This window comes from Electrophorus electricus, chromosome 12 (genome assembly GCF_041902795.1).
Source record: "Electrophorus electricus isolate QZ-2024a chromosome 12, ASM4190279v1, whole genome shotgun sequence".
In the NCBI taxonomy this organism is placed as follows: Eukaryota; Metazoa; Chordata; class Actinopteri; order Gymnotiformes; family Gymnotidae; genus Electrophorus; species Electrophorus electricus.
In genome coordinates, this window is record NC_137508.1 from 2278987 (window position 1) to 2302221 (window position 23235).

General features: G+C 39.2%; 1 protein-coding gene across 1 annotated transcript; it reads right to left on the reverse strand.

Moving 5' to 3' along the window:
- Window positions 1–1165: 1165 nt before the first annotated feature.
- On the reverse strand, window positions 1166–23235 carry cabp2a (calcium binding protein 2a). Its single transcript, XM_081724187.1, has 7 exons — window positions 22901–23235; window positions 21092–21262; window positions 9474–9504; window positions 8945–9079; window positions 8533–8642; window positions 7196–7343; window positions 1166–1597 (listed from the first exon to the last, which is right to left on the reverse strand). The coding sequence occupies exons 1-7, from the start codon at window positions 22940–22942 to the stop codon at window positions 1572–1574; spliced, it is 663 nt and encodes a 220-aa protein (XP_081580313.1). The 5' UTR covers window positions 22943–23235; the 3' UTR covers window positions 1166–1571.

Here is a 23235-nt window from a genome sequence, read left to right on the forward strand (position 1 = left end):
TGAATAAGTGACATTATATTTCAGATTTTAGGTGTTGCATCTTAACAGCTGACATGCCACATAGCTAATTATAGAAGAAAGACAGATTGGGGCTCCACATCCAATGCTTAATTTTTCCCTGCAGCCTACATGCATGGAATGTTCAAAAATTTCTATAATTTTCTATGATTCATTGTTGTCATAACTTGGCCATTATCATCTTTCAGAACTGTAGACAAATTAGTAATTTATATTCATTTCAAGAACAACAATACTATCAGTATAACGGGGATTTAGCTATTAATAATAATATTTGGAATTATACTTTAAAATCTGGTTAATACAATAGTTAGTAAGTGTTTTCTCTAATGGCTCAACTTACCCTATCAGCTGGATCCACTTACCCCTACATTCGGGCAAATTGAGCCACAATATTACTTTTTGTGGACCCCATATTTTGTTATCCATTTGTGTTAAGTACACTGCTAAGGTTTCAATCAATTTAGCTTGAACAACAACCTTTCTGGATCTGTCTAAGGACATAGAACTCGGCTGTGGTACGCCAAGCTCTGTCACACTGAACTGGTAGTTGTAGCATGGTGTTCTGAACGGGGGGGGGAACAGAACAGGAATCAGCAATCTACAAAAAGCTTTCAAACATATTAAGCATTTTATTGAATACTGACACATGTAACATGAAAACAAAAACCAGACAAATTTTGTGATAGATATCACAATGAGAGAAGGGTAATTCTAATCCAGAATGACTATACACTTGCCCAAATAAAAGAAACGACATCATATTTCAATTTTTCCTACTTTCTAGAAAAAGCAACATCTATATACTAAATGTACTCTATCAATATTAATCAACTCTCAATATTATATGACCACTATGTAAGGTTTTGAGCCACTCCAATCAGCTAATTCTGCTTATACAGTAGATGCTTGATGTCCTGCTGAATAGTGCTACTTTAATAACAATAATAATAATAACAACAACAAGAACATCTACTGATGTTAACTTCATTTAAAAGTCCCTGTTGTCATTCAACAGGGACTTTTAAATGAAGTTACCATCAGTAGATGTTGTTGTTTTAATATATATATATATATATATATATATATATATATATATATATATATATATATATATACATATATATATATATATATATATACACACACACACACACACACACACACACACACACACACACACACTGTATTACATGTAACAATTGCATACATGAAATTAAATGATAACTTATATTGACTCATAATGTACAGAAAAGTACAAAAAGTAAATCTCTACAACAATATTTACATATGTAACTGATATGATTTCATACAGAAAACATTTATAGACAATCATAAACATAATTGTGTAATGATTTATTAAATGTTTTTAGCATTAAATAAAAATATAGCAAACTAAAAAACCAGAACACCCTCCCCCACCACACACAAAAATAAAATAAAAAAATCTGGAAGTTTCTTCATAATTTCTCTGTACTGGGGAAGAATATGGTGATTTGCTCAGCAGTATTTCCTTCCTGGCCAGAGTTGGCAGATCTATTTACAGCTCTGGGTTAACGAGACACCATTCGCACAAACTCTGGAGGGAAAAGAAATTTTTTGGATGCAAGATACCATTCTCAGATGCTGTACACTTATCTGCTAACTACTTATGTCATAGTATGTTTTATTTTTGGGGGTTTTTTGCACATCCATTCACTTTACTTTGTTTACTGGATGGTGTTGCACTAGGTCTTATCGTAACTATTGGTGCTGTATTTTATATTTTGTATCAACACTTGTGCTTCTTTTGTGATACGTCATGGTCCTGGAGGAATGTTGCTTTGTTTCACTGTATGCTTGAATATAGCTGGAATAACAAGAGCTCCTTGACTCTTGACCTGAACCAAAGAAAAATTCTTGGTGCATTCTTGCTTTCTTTTATATCTCCATGTCTCACACACTCACACACTCACACACACAGAGAGAGAGAGAGAGAGAGAGAGAGAGAGAGAGAGAGAGAGAGAGAGAGAGACAGACGGACAGACAGACAGACAGACAGACAGACAGACCTACCTGCACGCACGCAAAATACAATTTTTTCTCCTGGCTAATTATTAATTACAAAGAAAACCCAGTTCTTCTTTTCCCCAATAGAGATAAACTACTGGTAAATGCATTGAATGCACCACCTTCTTTGGCAACAAAATTACTGCTATAACAGAACATATTGCCAGAAATCTCCCTTATGGGTTGACCACTCCATTATTGAGGAATGTAAAAAGCATTATTCCTTTCCTTTTCAGCTATCAATAAAAACACTTACTGAAGTCATATTACTCCAGACTTCAAGGCTTTCCTCTTGACCCCTTACATTTTTAAAGTGCATTTTAAGCTTATTATTGGCCAATGTCTTGAATATTTACAATCTGATCGTAATTCATCCTCATAGTCTAAAAACATCTTTAAGCCTCTATTGAACTAAACAAATTTTCACTCCTCAGTCCTAGATAAGCAAAGGTCAATCTGATTTCTTGGTAAAATTATTGAAAACATTTTCACAGTTTCCATTCAGCCAATTTGTTATTTCATCTTATCAATAATGTTAACGGAATTTTCCAGTCAGTTTGTTGGTCTTTAATACCACTACAACAGCACTTCTAAAAGGTGTAAATGATCTGAGAGTTAATAACATGTGGAGAATGTTTTGGTTCTTGGTACAATTGACACCTAGCTTTATCTGCCATTAGCATCAGATGTCTGCACTTTTGTAAGATCCTTGCTATAGTAATAAGCAGCATATATCACTTGTATAATATTGCCTTCATCCATGGCATTCTCTTCATTGCTTGCTTTTATATATATAAAAGAAAAAGAATAAAAATCGAATGCACGCCTTTGTTACATCTAGGCTAGATTCTTGCAACACTTATAACGAACTCCTGTCTGGCATACTCAAGAGCTCCATCAATAATCTGCAGTGAATTTATAATGCAGCAGTTGGAATCCTCACTTACATTTGAATAATAAATCGGATAACACTGACCTGTCCTGGATAAGGTGGTTGCTTTCAGCCTTTGTTACACATTGTGTCAGAGGTGAGATGGCAGTGAGACCATTGGGAGTGTGCTCCAGGTTGATGAACCCACACCTGCTGTGAGGGGATGATGAAGCCCAATATGAGGACCCCTGATGAGGAGCATGGGTGTGACCTTGATGGTAAGGGCAGTTACATGCGGAGGGATGCGTGGAATGTGCCATGCGCAGGGGTGCTCCTTAGAGGTAAAGGCCTTGTGATGGAGACTGTCACTCTTTGAAGGGGAGGATGATATTATGGTGACAATCACTTAGAAAGGTCAAATGGGTGCTCTGGCTGTTTGGTCCGGTGGGCACAGCTCATGTTTATCTCTTGTCAGACCTTGTTTTGAGTCCTGGGAGGAGTGGCTGCCTTTGTTACAGACTGTATCATATATTTATGAGAAAGATTATTATGACTTGGTATATTATTGTGAGAATCATTGTAAATATGCCCTTGTTTACTATAGCACAGCTTTCTTATGCTTCTTTTATTCATTTTGTTCTCCTATTCTTTTCTTTTTCTATATATTTTATCCTTTTATTATCAGAAAGCATATTGTAAAATTGCTTTAAAAAGATGCTCTACATATAAAATGCATTATTTTTAGAATTTATGTCTAAATCTTAATGGGATCTCTTTAAAGATCATGCACTGATGCTTTAAAATTTTTGTTAAGAAAATTAAAACCATGTTAAAACCATGAAAAGATTATTATGGGACCCAGTATCTCATAATAATGAGAATCAGATTGTATCTCATAATTATGGGAAACATTATTATTATATCATAACTATATAAAAATTGTGACTTAGTATCTCATAATTCAGAGATTTTTTTTTCCTCATTATTTATTCATTATGTACCAGAAACAGACAAATGTTTTGTATTCCTCCCTTGACTTTCTCTCTTTCATTGTGTGGGCATGAACCTCAACTGTGTTGAAACAGAGTTGCATCCCCGTAACTCTATCTTACATGTATAAGCATGAAGAGAAAACAGACTAGGAACCTGAGTATAGAAATCCTTAGGACTTTGTTGTAGCATATCATTGGTACTATTTTAGATCTGATTCTGCATCCATAATACTTCCATCACTGTTTTAGTCAGAAATACCAGTCGAAAGGAAATAAATTGGGTGTGCTTGGATGCAGCATCTTCTCTAGCTCTCAACAATGATGCTAGTCTTCAGACTTTAACTAGTGACATTGCTTCAAAAGTCAGCCGCAGAGGATCAACATCATGTTATTGCAGTACTGTACAGCAACGCTGAGCTCATACATTACAAGTGGAGATAATGCATACGTTTGGTGAACTGGGACATCCGTGAGAACAAAGACCACTGGCAGACAGCAGTGCTTAAGCCAGAGTTTAAGCTGGGATGGCGATAGGTGCAGATGTTGTGAAAGTGAAGCACAGCAAGAGGGTTGTGGTGTAAACAGGCTAAGAGCTAATCCACCAGACTGGCAGCCCCATTGCTGCTCCTTACCACTGTCTGCTCCCTGGGCATCTAGAAGGATCCTCCAGACTTGGGCTAAATTCAGTATGCATTATGTCATTCATAAAAATGTGTTTAAATAATAACATACCTAACTCAGAATTTTAACTTGACCATATGGATCTATATGACTGCCATTTGGAGAAATTTATAGGAGATGAATTCTGATTACATAAAGTGAATAATCACTGTTTTGTTGCAATCAAATATTTAGGAAGAAACTACAAGCCACTATCTAATCAGAGAGTTCACTGCAGTGTTCACTAATGCTGTTTATAAATATGTGAATGTGAAAAATACACTCAGGAAACTTTACAGGATGATCTACTTTGTGTTCTTTAACTGTGTTCTTTAGTTTTGCATTTTGCTTGTATGGGTAGCCACACCTGGTGGACTCCAAAATGATCACAAGACGTACTGGACACATGACAGTTGTCAGCACACACATGCATTACATTTCTGCCATATGGTGTGCATTATAGCCTACAGGTCATGAATAAGCAATATAAGGTAGGTTGTGAGTTGCGATATTCAGTTAACCTAGTTGTACATTTTAGGTAAGGCCTAGTAAGTGTGATTCCAAAAAGAAAAGGTGGTCATGGAGCAGTGTAAAGATAAAGTGGAAACTTCATTGGTCATTTTATGATTTCCTCATTACCTAACATATTAACACATCACGCTAATATAGACATATGCAGATTATCTATCGCAAGATTTTGAGTAAATAGTACAAACACTGAAGGATCTTTAATCTTCAGACTAACCCTAATCTTGATGCTGTAAGAAATTACAGTATAGACCCAGATTGTATCATGGGGACTTCACCAGCAACACGCAGTGGGTCCATGTTCCAGTCTTGGTAAACCTGACAGCATCGTCTCCAGATATAGATGAACAATGCCAAGGACTAAGAAATACCAGTGTTGTGGTAACCAGTTCCCTGCGGAGAAGATTCAGGCCACATTCTCACAGAGAACAACCTATTAGGTGGAAATTACTGGGGTCCATGGATAGTAATCAGGGAGCAATTGGAAGCTGTTTAGGCATATTTAACTGTATCAATGCTAAGGAGGTGAAAAAGAACTCAGACTTAGAGCTCCGGTAGGTGAGCACGTGTTATCAACAGATGCCTATTTACAAGAAAAACTAAAGCAGGAAGAGGAAACTATCATTATTAAAGTTATTCAGACTAATCGCTAGGAAACTATCCAAGATGCTCACACTATCGCTAGGAAACTATACAAAATGTTCACACCATTGCTTTAGCTTTATTTCTCATAACATTTCTTTATGAGAGCTTTCAGCCAAATGCCAAAGGAACTATTCTGTGCACAGGTCACCTCAATGAAGTATCAAGACATCTCCCACATTCTGCAGGATGTGTTGGCTGGAAAAGTTCCATAAACTCTCTTCACTAAAGAGTGGTTGTGAAATGGATTGGACTTAAAGAACTCCTTCGGCAATCTAAAAGCTTTTATGAACAAATTGGATAAACATGGATTGGATTGCCCATTTTGTATAGTTACATTTTCTGTGGTCTTTGTGTATGTTATTCTTATAAAGTGCCAATGGGTAATGCTCTGTTGTACATAGGCCGTATTGAAACACCACAACTTGCTCAAACACCTCATTTAGGCAGTCTTGTTGGATGTGATATTTCTTGAACGAGACTCTTAAAAATATTGATAACAGTTTTTTGGCTTATTTCTCTTCTTGAAGAACCATTATCATTGTTTTGCCAGTTGAGAGAGTGGGTACCACTGTGTTTTGAGGCACTTCTCCAATGACAGGTAAGACTTCAAGGCCAATGGGGCAACCTAAGGCAGAGGGGGTGTCAACCACTGGGTACCACTCAGGGCAGGTGTGTGGTAAGAAGTTTGATGTGATGCTTCAGGGCCAAAAGAATCAAAGTGGGTACTGTAAGAAATTACAGTATGGACCCAAAAGTGACTGGCTTATCTTAGTGCACTCAACAACATGACTATCATAATAAAAGGTCCAAATCAGAAACTGATTGACTTATTTAGCATACAAAAAGCAAAGCAAGAAGGGCTGCAATGGACTTGCTGTGGCACCAGAAGATATCATCAACGCACAGGAATTTTGATAGTGAGTGCTCAACAATCATCATAGACAAATAAACTGGCCTATGCATGAAGGTGACAGAACTCAATTTCCATTGATTCCATTGATTGAAACTGAGGTGGCAGTTTCATCCTAACTGCAGTAACATTGGTCATACACAGCTGAGATCATATCCTTCACAGGAAGATCTTAAGTGAGAGGTGGTATTTTCAAATATATATGGGGTGTTCTTCTATTACTGGGTGCTTGGCTCTGTTAAATCCACAGTACGTTATTGTACTTTGCTACTGCTTTTATAGGAATAAAGGTTTATCATTTTTCATCAAGCTCAGAGAGACATAATTTTTTCTTACAATGCCTAACCCTAATCCTCACAATAACCCTACATCCAACCAAATTAGTGACCATAAAACTAATCCAAATCCTCACTCCTACTTTAACCCAATTATTAAAAAAGATTTTTTATTAAAAAATAAATATATATTTTAAAAGTGTAGGCCCAGGAACATGTTCCCAATGATAGCATTGTGCTCTCTCACCCTCAAAGTCAACCAAGCCATCTCCATTCAGGTCCACATCCCTGATGATCTCATCAATCTCTCTGTGGTTGAGCTGCTCACCCATCAGCTTCTTCATGGCCTCTCTCAATTCAGGCAGACTGATTTGACCATCGCCATTAGAGTCAAACTAAGGGAGGGAAGGAGGAAGGGAGGGAGAGAGACAAATTTGGTAAAATAAAGTTGTTTTATCGAACTTTATCTTACTAGGTAGCACAGATAGTTAACACAGAAAGAAAATATATACATTCAAATTTACACTTTATATGCAAAATAAAGAATGAACTACTTGACAGAATATGGTAACAGAGATGAGATATTTATTATTATCATTATTGTTCATGTTGTTGGATTCAAAATGAAGTTGGTGTGCTTTGCACCTCATTCCACTTCTTTCTCCAATGATTCCCAAGATTTCTGACTTTCATAATTAAGCATGTAAAGATTCTTTCTTGTAATTTTAAATATATATATTTCAGTGTACTGAATTCCAAAACTTGCTAGATAAATTAACCTTTGAACTATGGTTTAAAACTAATAAAATAATTGTACACATGATACAATACGATAAAACGATATACAATATTCTTTACCAATCCATTAGAGCTTCACATAGGGTCCTGCCTACTTTCCACATTCCAGCAACCATAACACTGCGAACCCTTCTCAGGGAAGGCACTTTCCTTTGATGGTGTTTCACTAAATTAAACTCACAAAACCTCCAGAACACTTAACAGTTAGGTTGGACATCACAGCTTCAAACCCCTCTAAGATCACTTTTACACCAAGCCGCACCTTTTTAATTGTAAACCCAAATTGGCCTCTCTAGTGATTAAGGCCATACCGAGCTCCACTGACATTGCTCATGCATGCTCGGTGCCACCAGTTCCATATGGGCCTCACACACTATACCACTAGGACACAACCCGTAAAATCCATGATGGCCTTCTGAGCAACTAAGGCCATACCCAGAACCACTGGCACTGTTAATGCGTACTCAGTACCACCACTTTAACATGGATTTTACCCATTATATCAACCAAACATTCCCCAACCTTTCAGATCCATCCTGGCCTCCACGCTGACTAAAGCAATTGGCCCCATTAATACCTCGTCAGTGGCACAGGTTCCACCGGGATCTACCACCTTACACAATGACATGAAAATCTCAATTACCAACTAGTCTTTGAATGAACACTGGTTACTAAACATGCCTTGGTTGATGGACTACATTTGGGCTAAATGGAAAAAAGTGTCATTTTAATCTTTCGTTGAACTATTCCTTTCCAGTATACTGCAATATTCTTTATGATACCAACCTCTCGAAAGGCTTCTCTCAGTTCCTTTACTCCAATCATATCTGCTGTCTCAGCCAGCATTTTAGGCCCCATTAGCTCTACAAAGTCCTCAAAGTCCACTCGACCTCCACCTAGATAAGGACAGACATATTCCTAATGCGTACGGCGACAAACATGCAAAGCGTAGTAACCTATTGCCATGCCCATCACATGGTCATGCCTATGACTAAATTAAAACAGTGAACTCTGAATGCATAGTTAATAGTTAATAGCAGTTGCTTGATGTGTTTATTTTGGGGTGTATTATATAAAGGAAAGCTTGTGTCTGTACTGTAAGGATCAGGATTATCAGATATTCAGTGGACAGTAATAATATGATGTGTCTCTACAATACAGTAAAGAGCAGGATTTGCCAGAGCTCATTTTCACTCACAGATCTGCTGACTGAGCTCAATCAGTTCCATCTCTGTAGGCATGTAGCCCATAGTCCTCATACACTCGCCCAAGTCCTTGCAGGTGATGAAGCCATCCCTATCTTTATCAAACTCCCGGAAAGCATCATTCAGCTCTGTCAGAAAGAGAGGAGAGGGGGCGAAGTTGCTCTGGTTTATGAGTGTGATGACATGTAAAATGTTAGAGCACAGTGTATCGATAGGACACTGAAGGCTGAGGTTAATAGGAGACAGTATTAGCAGTCAGTGTCACAACTGAGGAAAAACCCATTTGGACTGAATGAGAGAGGGAATGGCAATGGGGAGAGGGAATGGCAATGGGGAGAGGGAATGGCAATGGGGAGAGGGAATGGCAATGGGGAGAGGGAAGGGATGAAAGCATAGGAAAACTAAGAGCCAGCGTAGCAGTTTGGGCAGGTTGAATACTGGTACTGATACTGATGTTGATTATTGGGTCTCACACTCCGTCTAGGCTACTTTACTATAATGGAATATACTATATTTCTGTACCTTCAATTTCCTCTGGCCGCAGATTTCTGTCCTGCAGTAATAACCATTTACAAGCATAATAGTAAGTTCACAAACAGACACAATAGTAAGTTCACAAATAGACACAAATACATACACAAGAGCTAAAGACACTAGTTAATACCCACTCTTTAGCTATATACAAACCTAAAGCAGAAATATTTGTGTTGTAGAACACGTTGAGCAATGGAGATTATTATTATTATTATTATTATTATTATTATTATTATTATTAACAACAACAACAACAATAATGTTGTTGTTACTACTACTACTACTACTACTACTACTAGTACTACTACTACACAGCAATGCTGAAACATCCTTGAGAGGTTCAAATTAAAGTGCTTTGCACCTCCTTCCACTCCTGTGATGTCCAAGATTTCCTGTTTTGAAGAAATGTTCAGTAATTGTTTACAGTTATGGTCAGGGTATTTTGCATTTGAGTCCTTGAATGAAAAACAGGAAATAATTGTTCCATTTCTTGGAAAGCATTAAAACATATAGTACTAAGATGATGTCAGGATGATCCCCTCATGCTCAGTAATTACTCTACAATAAATCATGTAAGAAATCTTAACTCATTAGAACCTCCAGGCATTATCAGTAAACAGTGATAATGGACCAAAACCTGGACCAGACGAGAGTCAGACATCTACAAAATAAATGAGTACCAGCTGACACAAACCCCGTATTTATGAACTCTTAGCAGCAGTGGTAGGGTGATGTACAGAGGTCACTGTACAGAGGTCACCAGGGTGGGCAGATTACCAGGGCCTGTGCTGCAAGGCAACAATGGAGCTCAAGAGAGTTCTTTTGTGGTTTTATAGGTTTATATAGTGTCACCAGCCCACACAGACACATCATGGAACTGTATTTTTAATTTAATTTAGCCCTGATAGACCATTATGACATCAAAGACCTTTGGTGCTGAGACAACTCAAGTCTGAGGGGTGGTGAGTAATGGATGGAGTGAAAGGAATATATAGAAAGAGATAAATTATGCAGTGGTTTACTTTTAATAGACTGTCAATTACAATGGATAAAATTAATTGGGGCACCACCTGATTAACAGGGAAAATGTATTCATTTTAATTACTTTATTAAGGATTCATAGTTCAGTCTCAACTTTTTAAAGTCATCAATTCGATACATCATTATTTCTCATCTACTAAACATTAGAATATCACCATTGACTCAATAAACAAGAGATGTTTTTCATACCTATGCTTATTCAATAAACATGTTCAACAATCATTGACTAGAATTCTATTGATTAAGTTCACTAAAAATAACCAACCTAACAGGCAACCAAGTGACATTTAATGGAAGTAAGTTGTGGTGGATGGGTAGGTAATCAGGATAATAAAAAACAAACAAACAAACAAACAAAAAGAGAGAAAGGAAACTGTTTTAACCAGCCTCTGGGAATAACCAACTGGGTAATCTACTTAATTACAAACTTCTAATTTTAATATACTCTCTAATAGGGTCATACAGGATTTCTAGTAAACACAACTAGGAGTGATTAACAATTAGTTTACAATAAGCATGAAGTAAGCAATATACAAATGAGGTGATCTGGGCGAATAATACAAATTAAAAAGGAACACGTAATGAGCAGATTAATACAACAACAGACACTTATAAAATAACAGGAGCAAACATCACAATTTGGAGATTATATTAAAATAGCCATAAATTACTAGTTGATCATCACCTGACATCATAGTAGATTAAATGGTAAGTGTAACGCCAGGAGTTATAGAAGGATGCGGGGACGAGTCGCGTTGAACATAAACACACATTTTATTGCACATATAACATACACGTCATAACACACAGACTAATGGGATTAAACACCGACAACACAAACACAAACGACAGACTTTTATATATGATAACGACACAATGAAGAGCAGGTATGAGACACAGGGAGGGTGTGGCCACATTGACACACACACCCACACACACACACACACACACACATACACACACACGAGGTGACGTTCGGGGGGAGGGGCCATACCATGACAGAGCCTCTCCCCAACGGCACAACAGCTTATCAGGCTGCGGGCCCAAGACCAACGCCAAATGGTGAGGCCAGGGGACCAAGCGACCTGACGCAGGCCAGCGTGAGCAGGACAGAGGGGGGCAAGACAGAGATCATGATGACAGACACAGGGACGGACACACTGACAGGCACAGGCACAGATACAAAGTGAGACGAAGCAACTGGGACAGACAATGTGATAGAGACGGATACAGTGACAGGGACAGGTACAAAATTACACAAAGGACCGGTGAACAGTCTGGAAAGGCCAGCAGGAACCCCGGCCTTTGTTGTCGGCTGGGCTGTGGTCCCACCCGCCTTTGGGGTAATCGCCCTTTGCTGATTTGGGTGGTGGTGACTATCGCGAACCCATTACAGGAGGCGCACCAGTTGCTTTGCCTGTCTCTGGGGTGGGCACTGGTGTCGCCTCCCTCTTGCCTCTACGAGGCTTAGGTAACAGTGCATGAATTCTGGGGCTGCATGCCCTAGTGGAAGAAGTTTCCTCTTCAAACACGGTCGCCTCTCTTTGTGCCACACGGGATGGTTTCCTCGCTCCCGAGTGGCACCTCCTAGGCACAGCCTTGGGCAGTATCTTAAGTACCGGAGGCTCGTCGCTCTTGGAGTCTGCAGACTCTAAGTCACAGAAGTTGGGAGGATCCCCATAGAGGACCTCCTCCACCTCCATAGACTGGTCCTCCCCAAAGTCTATGGAGGACTAACGTTGCTGCACTCCCCAAGATATGTATACTGATATGAGATTATAAAGCTCAGAGCTAAGGGACTTCTAATATTTCCATTTGGAAATGTTACCCCACTAATACAGTTGTTGGAACTGAGCTCACTGTAAAAAACAAGACCTAAAACTGGCTGGGAGCCAAGATGAACAATTATATCGCCCCTATGAGCTTCTTTTTCAGTAACCAGAACCTCCATTTTATCTTTGTTTAATTATAGAACCTTCTGATAAATCTACTGCTTCATGTCATCTATGAAGTCCAGAAAGGTCTTGTAGGCATCAGGTGCTATGGACACATAGCTCAGTGTCACCTGCATACTGATCAAAGCAAATGTTGTATCTGTTGTTTACATCAACTAGGGGGATGTATATAGGAACGAAAAAAGGGCCCAGAGTCGACCTTTGCACAATGATGAAGGTTACTGTGTATTGATTAGATGTACAAGTTGCCTCCTGAGCTCTGTGCAGGAGTATTATCTCCACCCACTCTAGTGCTTTACCCTGGAGAAATGTTTTCATAAACAGTACTTTCACTAGCTCTGGGGGATTAGGGCCGGTCAGATTCCGAAGGCATTGCATAATGAATGTCCCAACCGAAGTCCTCCCTGTGATACTCACTAGGAGTTGCCATACATGAGGGAAGAACCAAAGGTTTCCCCATCCCTAAGAGCGGAAAGAAGAGCTTTTAGGTAATCCACGTCTCCTTCTGGGAGTAAACCATTGTGCGAAGGTGGCTGGGCTGACACAGACAGAACAAGTAGCGATTCAGTGAGGCCCTCCTGCTGCATTCTCGTAAGCGGTTGGTTATTCTGTAACGTATTTGCAGGGACAAGGCCAGAGGCAGAATGCAGATGCAGGAGGTTCTTTAATAAACGATGGAAACTAAATAAGGGAGGCAGATAAATCCGAGACGTGGGCGAAACACTAAAGCAAAGCAACACGCGAACTAAGCAGACAAATAAAACAAGGAATCCACACGTGACCAAAATAACCGACAACCTGGGAAACAAAACCCAGGGCTTAAATAACCAAGGCAATTAAGCACTAACCAGACACAGGTGAACATATGAACAGGGAAAACCAAAACAAGGACTGGAATTAAGGAAGAGACGAGGAGCGGAGAAAAAAACAAAACAAAACTTAGTTTACTGTTTTACTAAAAGCCAACAAGCCTCTTCCCAACACTGGTTTCAGCATATCAGCAACAAAGGTATCTTATAAAATGTAGGATAAAGAGCTTTACATTAAGCACTAATAAGACTAATAAGTTTGCCATGCTTGGTGTCTGTCATGAAGTAAAGGAACTTTAAGATTAAGATGAAACCAGGCGTGAATGAGGAACAATGCTCACTTTATGGCCCACAGTAATATGGGGCTGCATGTGCAATCATCAGCAGAATGCTACGCTGATATAGACCAGTGGATGTCTCAGTGCACTTCCACTGGTCTATAGAGCCATCAGTGTAATGCATTACAATGTAATGCTCATGTTCTGCATGGATGACAAATAAGAATTTGCAGTATAATTCACCATCTTGGCTAAAGGCCTTAACATTTCTCCTTTCTGCCAGTGACCACTCTGTTTGTATTTTAGATATAACCATACTAGAGGATTTTGACTATTGTAGCTGCAATTTCATAATAAACCACAAAAAACACATTTTTTTTTTACATTTTATGCAGACAGAAATATTATGCCAATATCTTTTCCATAATTCAAAGAATTAAAGGAAACCATATGTAACAAAGAGCGAAAGACACAAATAGACACTATACACGATAACAAGAAATCGGTCTAGTAATAATACAGTCAGAAGAGTGCTCTGCAAAATCTTGCAGAAAAGGAAAATTGCAGTAACAAACTCACATGTAAAGGAATTCATTATGGGACAATGGCACAGCATCCACCAATCTTAGGCCTCAGGAGGGAAGGGATGCGTGAAAGGGTGACTGGAGATGGACAAGGATAGAGTGAGGATATATGGCGCAAATATCTAAATATCCAAATAAAGAAATACAGCGTACAGTTCTGAAGTGTGCTGTGTGAATTCAACATGCCAGTCCAAGGTTTGAAAGCAATGGTTTCCAGTCCCCTTTGTGACCCACTACTCGCCACAATTTTATGCTTTTTTAGACACATGATCGACTATATGGACTTACTAAGCAGGTGAATGATGAAATGAGGAATTAGGAATGAGAAAGTGTGTATCTACTGGACGTATAGGGTTATACAAAAATTCTGTCTGAGTAAGGTGCCATTTGTAAGTTTATGTGCATGTCAGAATGTGCACCTCCTTAGCTGGGACTAAGCAAAGCCATGTCGCAGGAAGATGCAGGCTGGGCCCACGATGTTGTGCAGCACATTGCAGTTCTGGACGAGAGCATGCTCAACAAAGTCCTGCTCACTGTCCTACTGTTCACCCTCATCATCCTCATCCCCTGTGGCCCGCGTGGCCCGCGTGGCCCCAACCATTACCGCTGTCAGTGGAGTGGCAGGAGGCTCCGCAGGCATCCGTTTATGGAGGTGCCGTTTACACCAGCACTTACACAGGCAGCACTGAGCGAGGTGCTGTCCAGCCATTAATTAGTGTCTGCGTTCCAACACTGAGCTCAGAGTTTATCATCCTTCCAATTAAAATAATGAGAATAATAACACTAAACCAGTGGCCAGAGGAATGTGTAAATGGGAGGGGAGGGGTAAATTTGCAGCTCTATATTTTGTAGCCAAGCACATCTGCGGTGCGGTTAATGACCTACTGATTTTCCAGTGTAAAGAGGTGATTAATAAAAATGTGAAACTGCACACGATCTGTCAAAAGCCAACATTAATTTTCAAAATAGTTATCAAGCAAGGTCACTAGCTTTAAAATGGCATATGCAAGAAGTCTTTGAGCATGAAACTTACTTAAAACATACTTAAAGGCCCATTTTTTCAGCTATTTAAAAATTGCATGTCTTACCTTTTTTATGTGGCCTTTTTTGGATGGCTTGGCTCCCATTTCCAGTCTTTTCTCTACCTCCCTCTATTTTCACTCATTTTCACCCTCTTTTGGCCCCCTTCACACCCTTCTGCCTTTTTACTCAAATCACTCAAAATTTAGTCCTCCCACAGTGCATTTACTTACAGGTGCACTGCCTCAGATAGACTGCTTAAACAGAAACAGCTGAGTAATTATTTTAAAACTTAACAAATGATGGTAATGTGGTTGGTAAAACATTGATTATGGGAAATAATTTAACATCAAAAAACAAACAAACAAAAACACAAAATAGCAATACCTCCTCCTCTGGTCAGTGGTATGATGCATGCAGTGAAGCAAACATATTGGACAACTTTCACATTTGCTCAACCTGCTTCCTAATCTAAAAATTCTTGTCTTGCATTTGGTTATTTTCTTTCTCCATCCTTACTGCTATTGTTTCTCATACTTTTGATTACAGAATTTTCTGCTTTGGTTGTTCTAGTTGACTGCTAAACTCTCCCATCTCTCCTGCTACAGAAGTACAAATGACTGATTTCATACTGACAGGGAAGAGATGAAGGAAGAGCAAGAGAGCACAGCAGAGTGAGGGAGGGAGTGAGGAAAAGATGCCGGTAAAAACAGAGAGAGAGAGAGAGAGAGAGAGAGAGAGAGAGAGAGAGAGAGAAGGGATGAGGCCGAGGCAAAGGGAGAAAAAAGTGAAAGGAAGTTAGGAAGAGAAGAGAATAAGGAAGAAGATAAGAAAATTAGGCAGCTCAGGAAGTTAAATAGTTCACCTTTTCACATTTTACAGTAAGTGAAATTGGTACTGATGGCAGGAGAGCCAATGAGGTAAAAGAGTGAAAGAACTGCTGGGCTGGCACCACAAGCACAAAAGAGGAACAAGGAGCCAAGAGCACCACTGAACAACCCATACAGGGACACGCTACAGTGTCAGAAAGCAGAGGCAGTAGGCATACAGGAAAAGAGGCCAGAAAAAAGAAAGGCAAACAAGACGATTTCTCAACAAAGCTGGGTCTGTGACTGAACGAAAGAGAGAGAGAGAGAGAGAGCGCACTGTGGGTAGCTATGGAAGTAAAAAGCAGATGATTTTCACATGAACAATGCGTGTTAGGAAAGGGAGAGGAATTTGTGGTTAAACGGAAAAAAATAAACCCGACCTCTTGACATGATGATGGCAAATGATGACTAATAAGACAACTGCAGGGATGGGAGGAGTCTCCGCACTCTGCTTAGTGCAGATTGCATGTTTCAGCACGACCATGGGCTGCACTTCCACGGCCACTGGTGTTTATGCACACTCAGTGGCTGCACACTCAGTGGCTACACACACCACAAGCAACTCCAGCACTTGTCAGAAGGATTAGGCCAAGCAGTGCTTAAAAAGGGGTACAAAATGACATTTCAGCAATCTGATTTGTATCCCTTCTTTTCTCTTGTAAGGCAGAAAAGTGAGTTTTGTGGTACAGATAAAAGTATTAGCGTTTTATTAACTCACAAGCCTGCAATACCATTTAATCTTTTCTGATTCTGTAATAGCATCAGAATCCGATGAAGAGCATTTGTTCTGTATACTTTTAGCCTTATGAAACTCCATAGAAGGATTACTTGCTAGAATTGGATTTCGCAACTGAAGTAAACTTCATTTCAGCAGCACCAAAGAACTGGAACTAAAGAAACTACTAAAAATTGAATGTTTTTAACAGTTTTTTATGAGGATTGTCACCCTTAGTTTAAAACTTATGCAAGAACTGGCTAAGCCATACAAAGAAGTAGTTGGGAAGATTTCAGAAACAACAGCTCTTAATTTAATTACAGTGTGGATATAAAATAAACTGGTTATCACAAATGCATCCGAGTGTCATCTAAAATCGCAATTTTAACACTTTTCATAACTATGCCTATCAAATGATTAAAGGGTTACTCAGCATGAAGTACATATTATTAGTGATAGTAACCTGCAATGCAATTTAAATTCCATGGGAAACCTTGGAACATACACTGTTCCTGTACAAAACTCATTTGCATTTACACTTCTCTAAGCAAGTCCTGCCACCACTTATTTCTGGTAGTGGTTGTCATGGCAACAGTCACTCAAAATGGTAAACGTGTGTACTGACTGCTATGCCAGGAAGCTGGTTCTCTGGTCTGGTGGCTGAAGCATGCCATTGCCAGCTAGTAGAGAGCTGGGTTTGAGACTGGTTGTGCTCACTGCCCTCTGCATTTGTTACAATGGAGTCTGAAGGTATTGTGAGGCCATCAGGAGCATACCCATGGGCAGAGGATCCTCCCCTGCTGTGAAGGGATGGTGCAAATCCCAGTGTTCTGAGTGCACTGATAAGGTGCACATGTTAAGCACCTGGAAGACCCAGGTGTCAGCACCTGGAAGACCCAGGTGCCAGGTATGGTCACTGCCCTCTGGCCTTCACTACTGTAACAAATAGCAAGGTGAGGCAGAATGCATGTGTGGGCAATATTTAATCAGGGCAAATCCATAATATTGTATAATGTTGCATGACAAGCAAAACATATATAGTGTGTAAGGTGTTCAATTAACCACCAGGTGGCAAACTAAGCCCATACAAGCAAAAGCTCAACTATTCCTAATATCTGGTGGCTCTGTATGTAACTGTGGTAAAAGCTATGGTAAATGTATATTGTAAATGTTTTTGTTTTTGACAAAATTATGTCACAAAATCATCTGTTATCCGTCCTGTACAAAACAGGCATGGGTTGGTCTGTGGGGTCTGGTGAGGAACCAGAATTGTAGGGCTCAACAGATACACGTGGAGTATAGTTAGTGAAGGAAGAAAAAGCCCAAGGAAACTCAAAAGAGTGTGCAACCCTTTATATAGATGAGAACACAGATACATACACACACATATCATTATCCTTTAAGTATGTAAATTAACATGCACACACATTTTTAGGGATCAGTCAGGTGCCATTGAAGATTCATAAGACTATGTTTTGTGTGAATCTGATTAGGGTAATTACTAAAACTGTGTGGAGAAAACTTGACAATTCTGCTGTACATTCTTCAAATTCAGAACATCTGATTTTGTAAATAAAGCCTCATGTACATGCATTCGTTTGTGTGTGTGAGATATTATCTGGGATTTGGGTTGTTCTCCATGCATGGGTGGTCCGTCAGTGGATTAGGGTCAAATCCCAATCGGATGATGGGAGACAATGAGAGGAAAAGAGAGGCAGAACCAGAAAGGTGGCGAGTTAAGAACAGAGACCAGAAAGGTGGTAAATTATGCTGGATGGAGATTGACTTTCTTCCCCTTGGTCATAGCAATCAGTAACAAGACAGCTTGTAGCTTGTGACTTTAGTGCTAAAATAGGGGGAACAGATTCTCTTATTCCCTTTTTTTTTTAGGCAAAAAAACATTGGTATACCCAATCAAAAGCTTCTGATATTGTCTGCGATTTTATCTTGTTTTATGTTTTCAAACAAACAGAAAATCTGTGCATTTCTGTTTGCTCCATACATTACTGGTAGATGTTTTGAACGTGTACACAGCTTCAGTCAGCACTGTGAATACTGTGTAGAGAAAGAATTTGTTTTAAAAAAGGTGGTGAGAAGAATAAAGGTTGCCTGGCAGTCTGACATCAGAAAGACATGAGGGACAGAGAGGTTTGATGATTGAACACCAAAGTAGACAGATAATCCCAAAAGATGCCTACAGAGAATTGTGTTGGGTTTAATATGTAGTTTTGTTTTGGGGTTTTTTGCCATTATAAAACTGCTAAAAAAGGTTCGTTAAACCTACAAAGTTCAATAGAAAACATTAAATCAGCATTGCATGGTATTGGAATGATTCATTAGTATTCCCATGTCCCGCATGTACAAAACCAACCAATTATTAGCACTTCTCTAAAATTACCCTGCTTAAAAACTGATGATTTCCAAGGTTGTAGATACTGTTAAGGTTTCTAAGAAGATCACCTCACCTCTTGACTTGTTAATTAATTTCTCTTCCCTTCACTCTGTTCATCTGCCCCTCTTTGTTTATCATTCCCCATTTCATCATTCAGTTACCTTGTGAAATCTTCTCTTTACTATTTTTTGCTGTTTCATCTGTCACATAGTGTAAGTGTCATGGGACGCTCCCCTCCATGAGTCACGTGCAGGGGTGGGTTCACTCACGCCTGTAGCCACACGTCCATGAAGGCACGCACCTGTATGGGTTAAGTGTTAGTGTGTGTCTGTCTGTTTAAACCCCATCAGTGCGTGCCTCACCGTGGGTCATCGTTTGTTTGTTAGCGTCTAGATGTAATATCAAGTAATCGTGTTTGTCTAGCCTGTGTTAAATGTTAAAGTCATTAGTGTTAAGTGTGTCTGTGTTCATCGTTAATGTTATTTGTGAGTGCCACTATCGTCTATATGTTTTTGTATGAAATGTTTCACTTCGTCGAGAAAGTCTGTGCATCCTGCCCCACGCCCTTTGGCACTCGTTACAGGAAGACGAAAGGGCTGTTTAAATACAGAAGCCTATGCATTTATGAAGCTCAAGTATGTTTTTTTAAGGCAGATATGCTGAACTGCTTTTAAACTGCAAATTATATGTAAGTAAATAGGAAGTGCTCATCTTAGACCTCCTGTTACACACCTTAATGAAAATAACATGTACTGTAACAGACAAGATGAGGTTTTGATTAGATGGCACACATGCAATTGAGCAATGACATATTTTTGGAGAGGCAGAGACGGGGACAAACACCACCACCAGCCTTCTAATCTCCTCAGTGTGAAAGAGTGAAAACACTGCCAGTCAGTTAACAGCATGATTAATGCTTTCTATAATCATGAATTCTCAGGAGAGGTTTCAGAGAATTTCCAGGGACTGGAGAATTTGTTATAAACCCTGACAAACATAAACTAACAAGAGCGTGCAAGCACAGACACAGACACACACACACACACACACACACACACACACACACACACACACACACAGACACACAGACACACAGACACACCTGGACAAGACTGTTGTTGCTATGCAAGAACATAAGACTTGCCAGCATTAGGAGCCTTATTCACAGAGAAGCAGCTAAAGTGCCTCCAGGTTTATGACATCTTCATGAAGTCCATATTTGCGCCTGTGTGTGAGAGTATGTCAGTAGTCACAAAGAAAAATCAGTACATGATCCTTATTAGCCATTCACCATGAGCACATGATAGCCTTGCTTTCCAGCCAATAATAGAACTTGGATCCACTATACCTCTGAGCTGGAAATGGAGGGCAAGGACAGATAACATACTGGAAAGGATTATTTGGTCTGCAGAAACCATGTGACAAAGTCCTGCTGGTTAAATGGGGATACCTAAGGAGTGAATGTGCAGAAATAATAAACAACAGGTAGGATTTTTCTGCAAGCATCAAGGCATTTTTGAGTATTGGTGCAAAATCATGCATTTAAAACCAAATAGGCTCCAATTCACTCAGTTCCACAAAAAAGCTATAATAAATGCAGGTGTCACACAACAGCTGAAATTGATCATCAAATGAATGATGATAGAATTGTTGCAAATACAATACAGCAAAAGTGAGAGACACAGCCAAAGATATTTATGATCAGATTGGGTAAAAATGAGCAATGCATTGATAATTATAGTTAATCAGGGCACAACCTAAAAGCAAGTTCATAGACACTATTCATAGACAATGCCATGTCAATAATGCCAGGGAAAACTACAATCCAAAGGTTTTAGGAAAAAAAAAATTCATGTTAGTAAATGAAGAAAAACATCTTATCTTGAATTACGTTGCTCAACATCTGAGATACACACTTCATGAATCTGCTGCATTACTCCTACCTGACCAAACACAGAGGCCACCATGGTCTGGAGTTTCCTCTTGCCCTTCCAGGGGTCTTCTTCAGGCCTACTGGGCAAGCTCAGGGTCTTTGTCTTAGTGTGGCAACTGAAGCTCCCGCCTGCGGAGGAGCTCCATCTCTTCAGCTTCTCAATCTTTTTTTTAATTGATCCCTGGATATAGGTAAACAGAGCCAATAAAACCATCTGGAGGTAATGGTCTGAGGATGATGTTCATATAAACCCAAAGGCTTTTCAATCTAGTCCCTAGGGAGCCGCAATCAGTGCACATTTTTTCTGTGTTCCATTTCCTAACACAACTGCACCTGATAATCAGCATTCTTTAGCACTAGATTTCCTGGTTAAGGTGTGTTTGTAGCTGGACCTGAATATAAAAGTGGATTGTCTCAAAGCACTGGTTTGAAAACCCCCATTACAGAACTCCATAAATTGCTTATAATGCCCAGATAAAACAACAATTTATCAGATGTAGTAGTATACAATAAATGTGGAAAATATTGCAATTTGTCACGCTCAGTCCCTCCCAGATTCCGTGTTCCGTGTTTTCCCTGTCGTTTGTGTTTTTAGTACCGTTGGTTAGTTTCGTTTTCTCCACCCCTCGTTTGATTGCTTGCACCTGCCCCTCGTTTCTACCTCGGGTTCTTGTATTTAAACCCTGTCTTTGAGGCCTGTGGTTTTGCTGTTCATTTGAGTGCATGTTTCTCCTAATGGTTATGGTTTGTTTGGCCTTTGTTTTATCCTGGCCTCCGTCTTTCCTAGTCTGTTTAACCTGTGTGCTTCCGTGCGTTTAGTTACTCGAGTATCCTAGCCCTTGTCTCGCTTATCACGTATCCCCCTACTCTCCGTGTCGGCTCTTCGACCCTGGACTGCCTTAACGACTCTGACTCTGGATTTGCTCCATATTAAATCTCGCTCTTCTCCGCACATGCGTCGTCCTCCTTACCGCTCAACGTTACAGCAATATAAGTTTGGGTTATTTACGCTGTAGCATCTCTGGAAAAAGGCCTGTGTATAAAAGTAATGGCTATAAATAAATTTTTTTTTATTTATTTATTTTTTTTTTTAAAGAAAGCTCTTAGTTACAGTGAGATGAGACCATTTCGAATCTCTGTGTATTGAAATTGGACAGTGTAACTCATGACATCAACTTGACATCAGCTAGACAAAAATGTACATTTTTTTTTCTGAAAAAGTTTTTTTTTTTTTCCTCTGTCAGTATTTATTTTTCACAATTATATATGGTACAATCTAATTTTATAAACAATTTTAGATTTCATGTTCAATTTGATAAATAATTAACCAACAAAAATGGACATCATATACACATGTACAACTATTTATAATCACAAAAAGCAACCACCTGTAACATGCCAGTGACACTACTGTGCTAAGATAGATCTACAGTCTAATGTTGTGCTGTAGGGAAAAACTGTGCCAGACCATAGACACTCATTTTTCCATTATATTATAAGACACATATATATATATATATATATATATATATATATATATATATATATAGTTATAAATAAATAAAATATTTTCAGTTGTTCATAAAGAATGGTAGTAAGCTTAATACATGCCTTCAGTTTATTGACTACTAGTTCTTTTGGATCTGTCTGAGAATGTGTGGGCAGCAACACACCTTAAGCCTTTCCTTTAGGCCCACAGAAAATCAACAACTGAGTAGAATAAAACAAAGTTACAGGTAGAAATATCAAGCATGCTGTATGCCATTACTTAAACAAATATATTCAAAGACTGATATTTAAGCAGGGAAAAGATGCTAACCTTTTTCAAAATCTTGTTTTGTGGGACCACAGTTGAATCCATGCTGCCTGCTTCCAAGATTCCTCCTTATGTGGAGAAATAAAGTCCCTCTGTTTGCCTCTGTTTCCATTTCTCTCTTTTATATTCTGCCTGGATGAGCATTTCTGGAAAGCCACACCATCATGGATCACTTGCCCCTCCTCCTTCCCCCGTTTCATCTCTCGGTTGCTTTATTTCACTCACTGGGTGAATCTCTATCCTTCCTCGCCTCCCTCATTTAATGCCCTGTACAGGTTCAGAATCAGCTTTAGTGATGATGTGCATCACAACTACATTTTTATGTAAACGTCATTGAG

Coding starts and splice junctions, on each gene's coding strand:
- cabp2a (XM_081724187.1), bottom strand. CDS start 22,942: ATGGATTCAACTGTGGTCCCACAAAACAAGATTTTGAAAAAG. Junction 9,505..21,091: donor TGGCCTCTGTGTTTGGTCAG/GTAGGAGTAATG, acceptor TTATTACTGCAG/GACAGAAATCTGCGGCCAGA. Junction 9,080..9,473: donor GCGGCCAGAGGAAATTGAAG/GTACAGAAATAT, acceptor TCTTTCTGACAG/AGCTGAATGATGCTTTCCGG.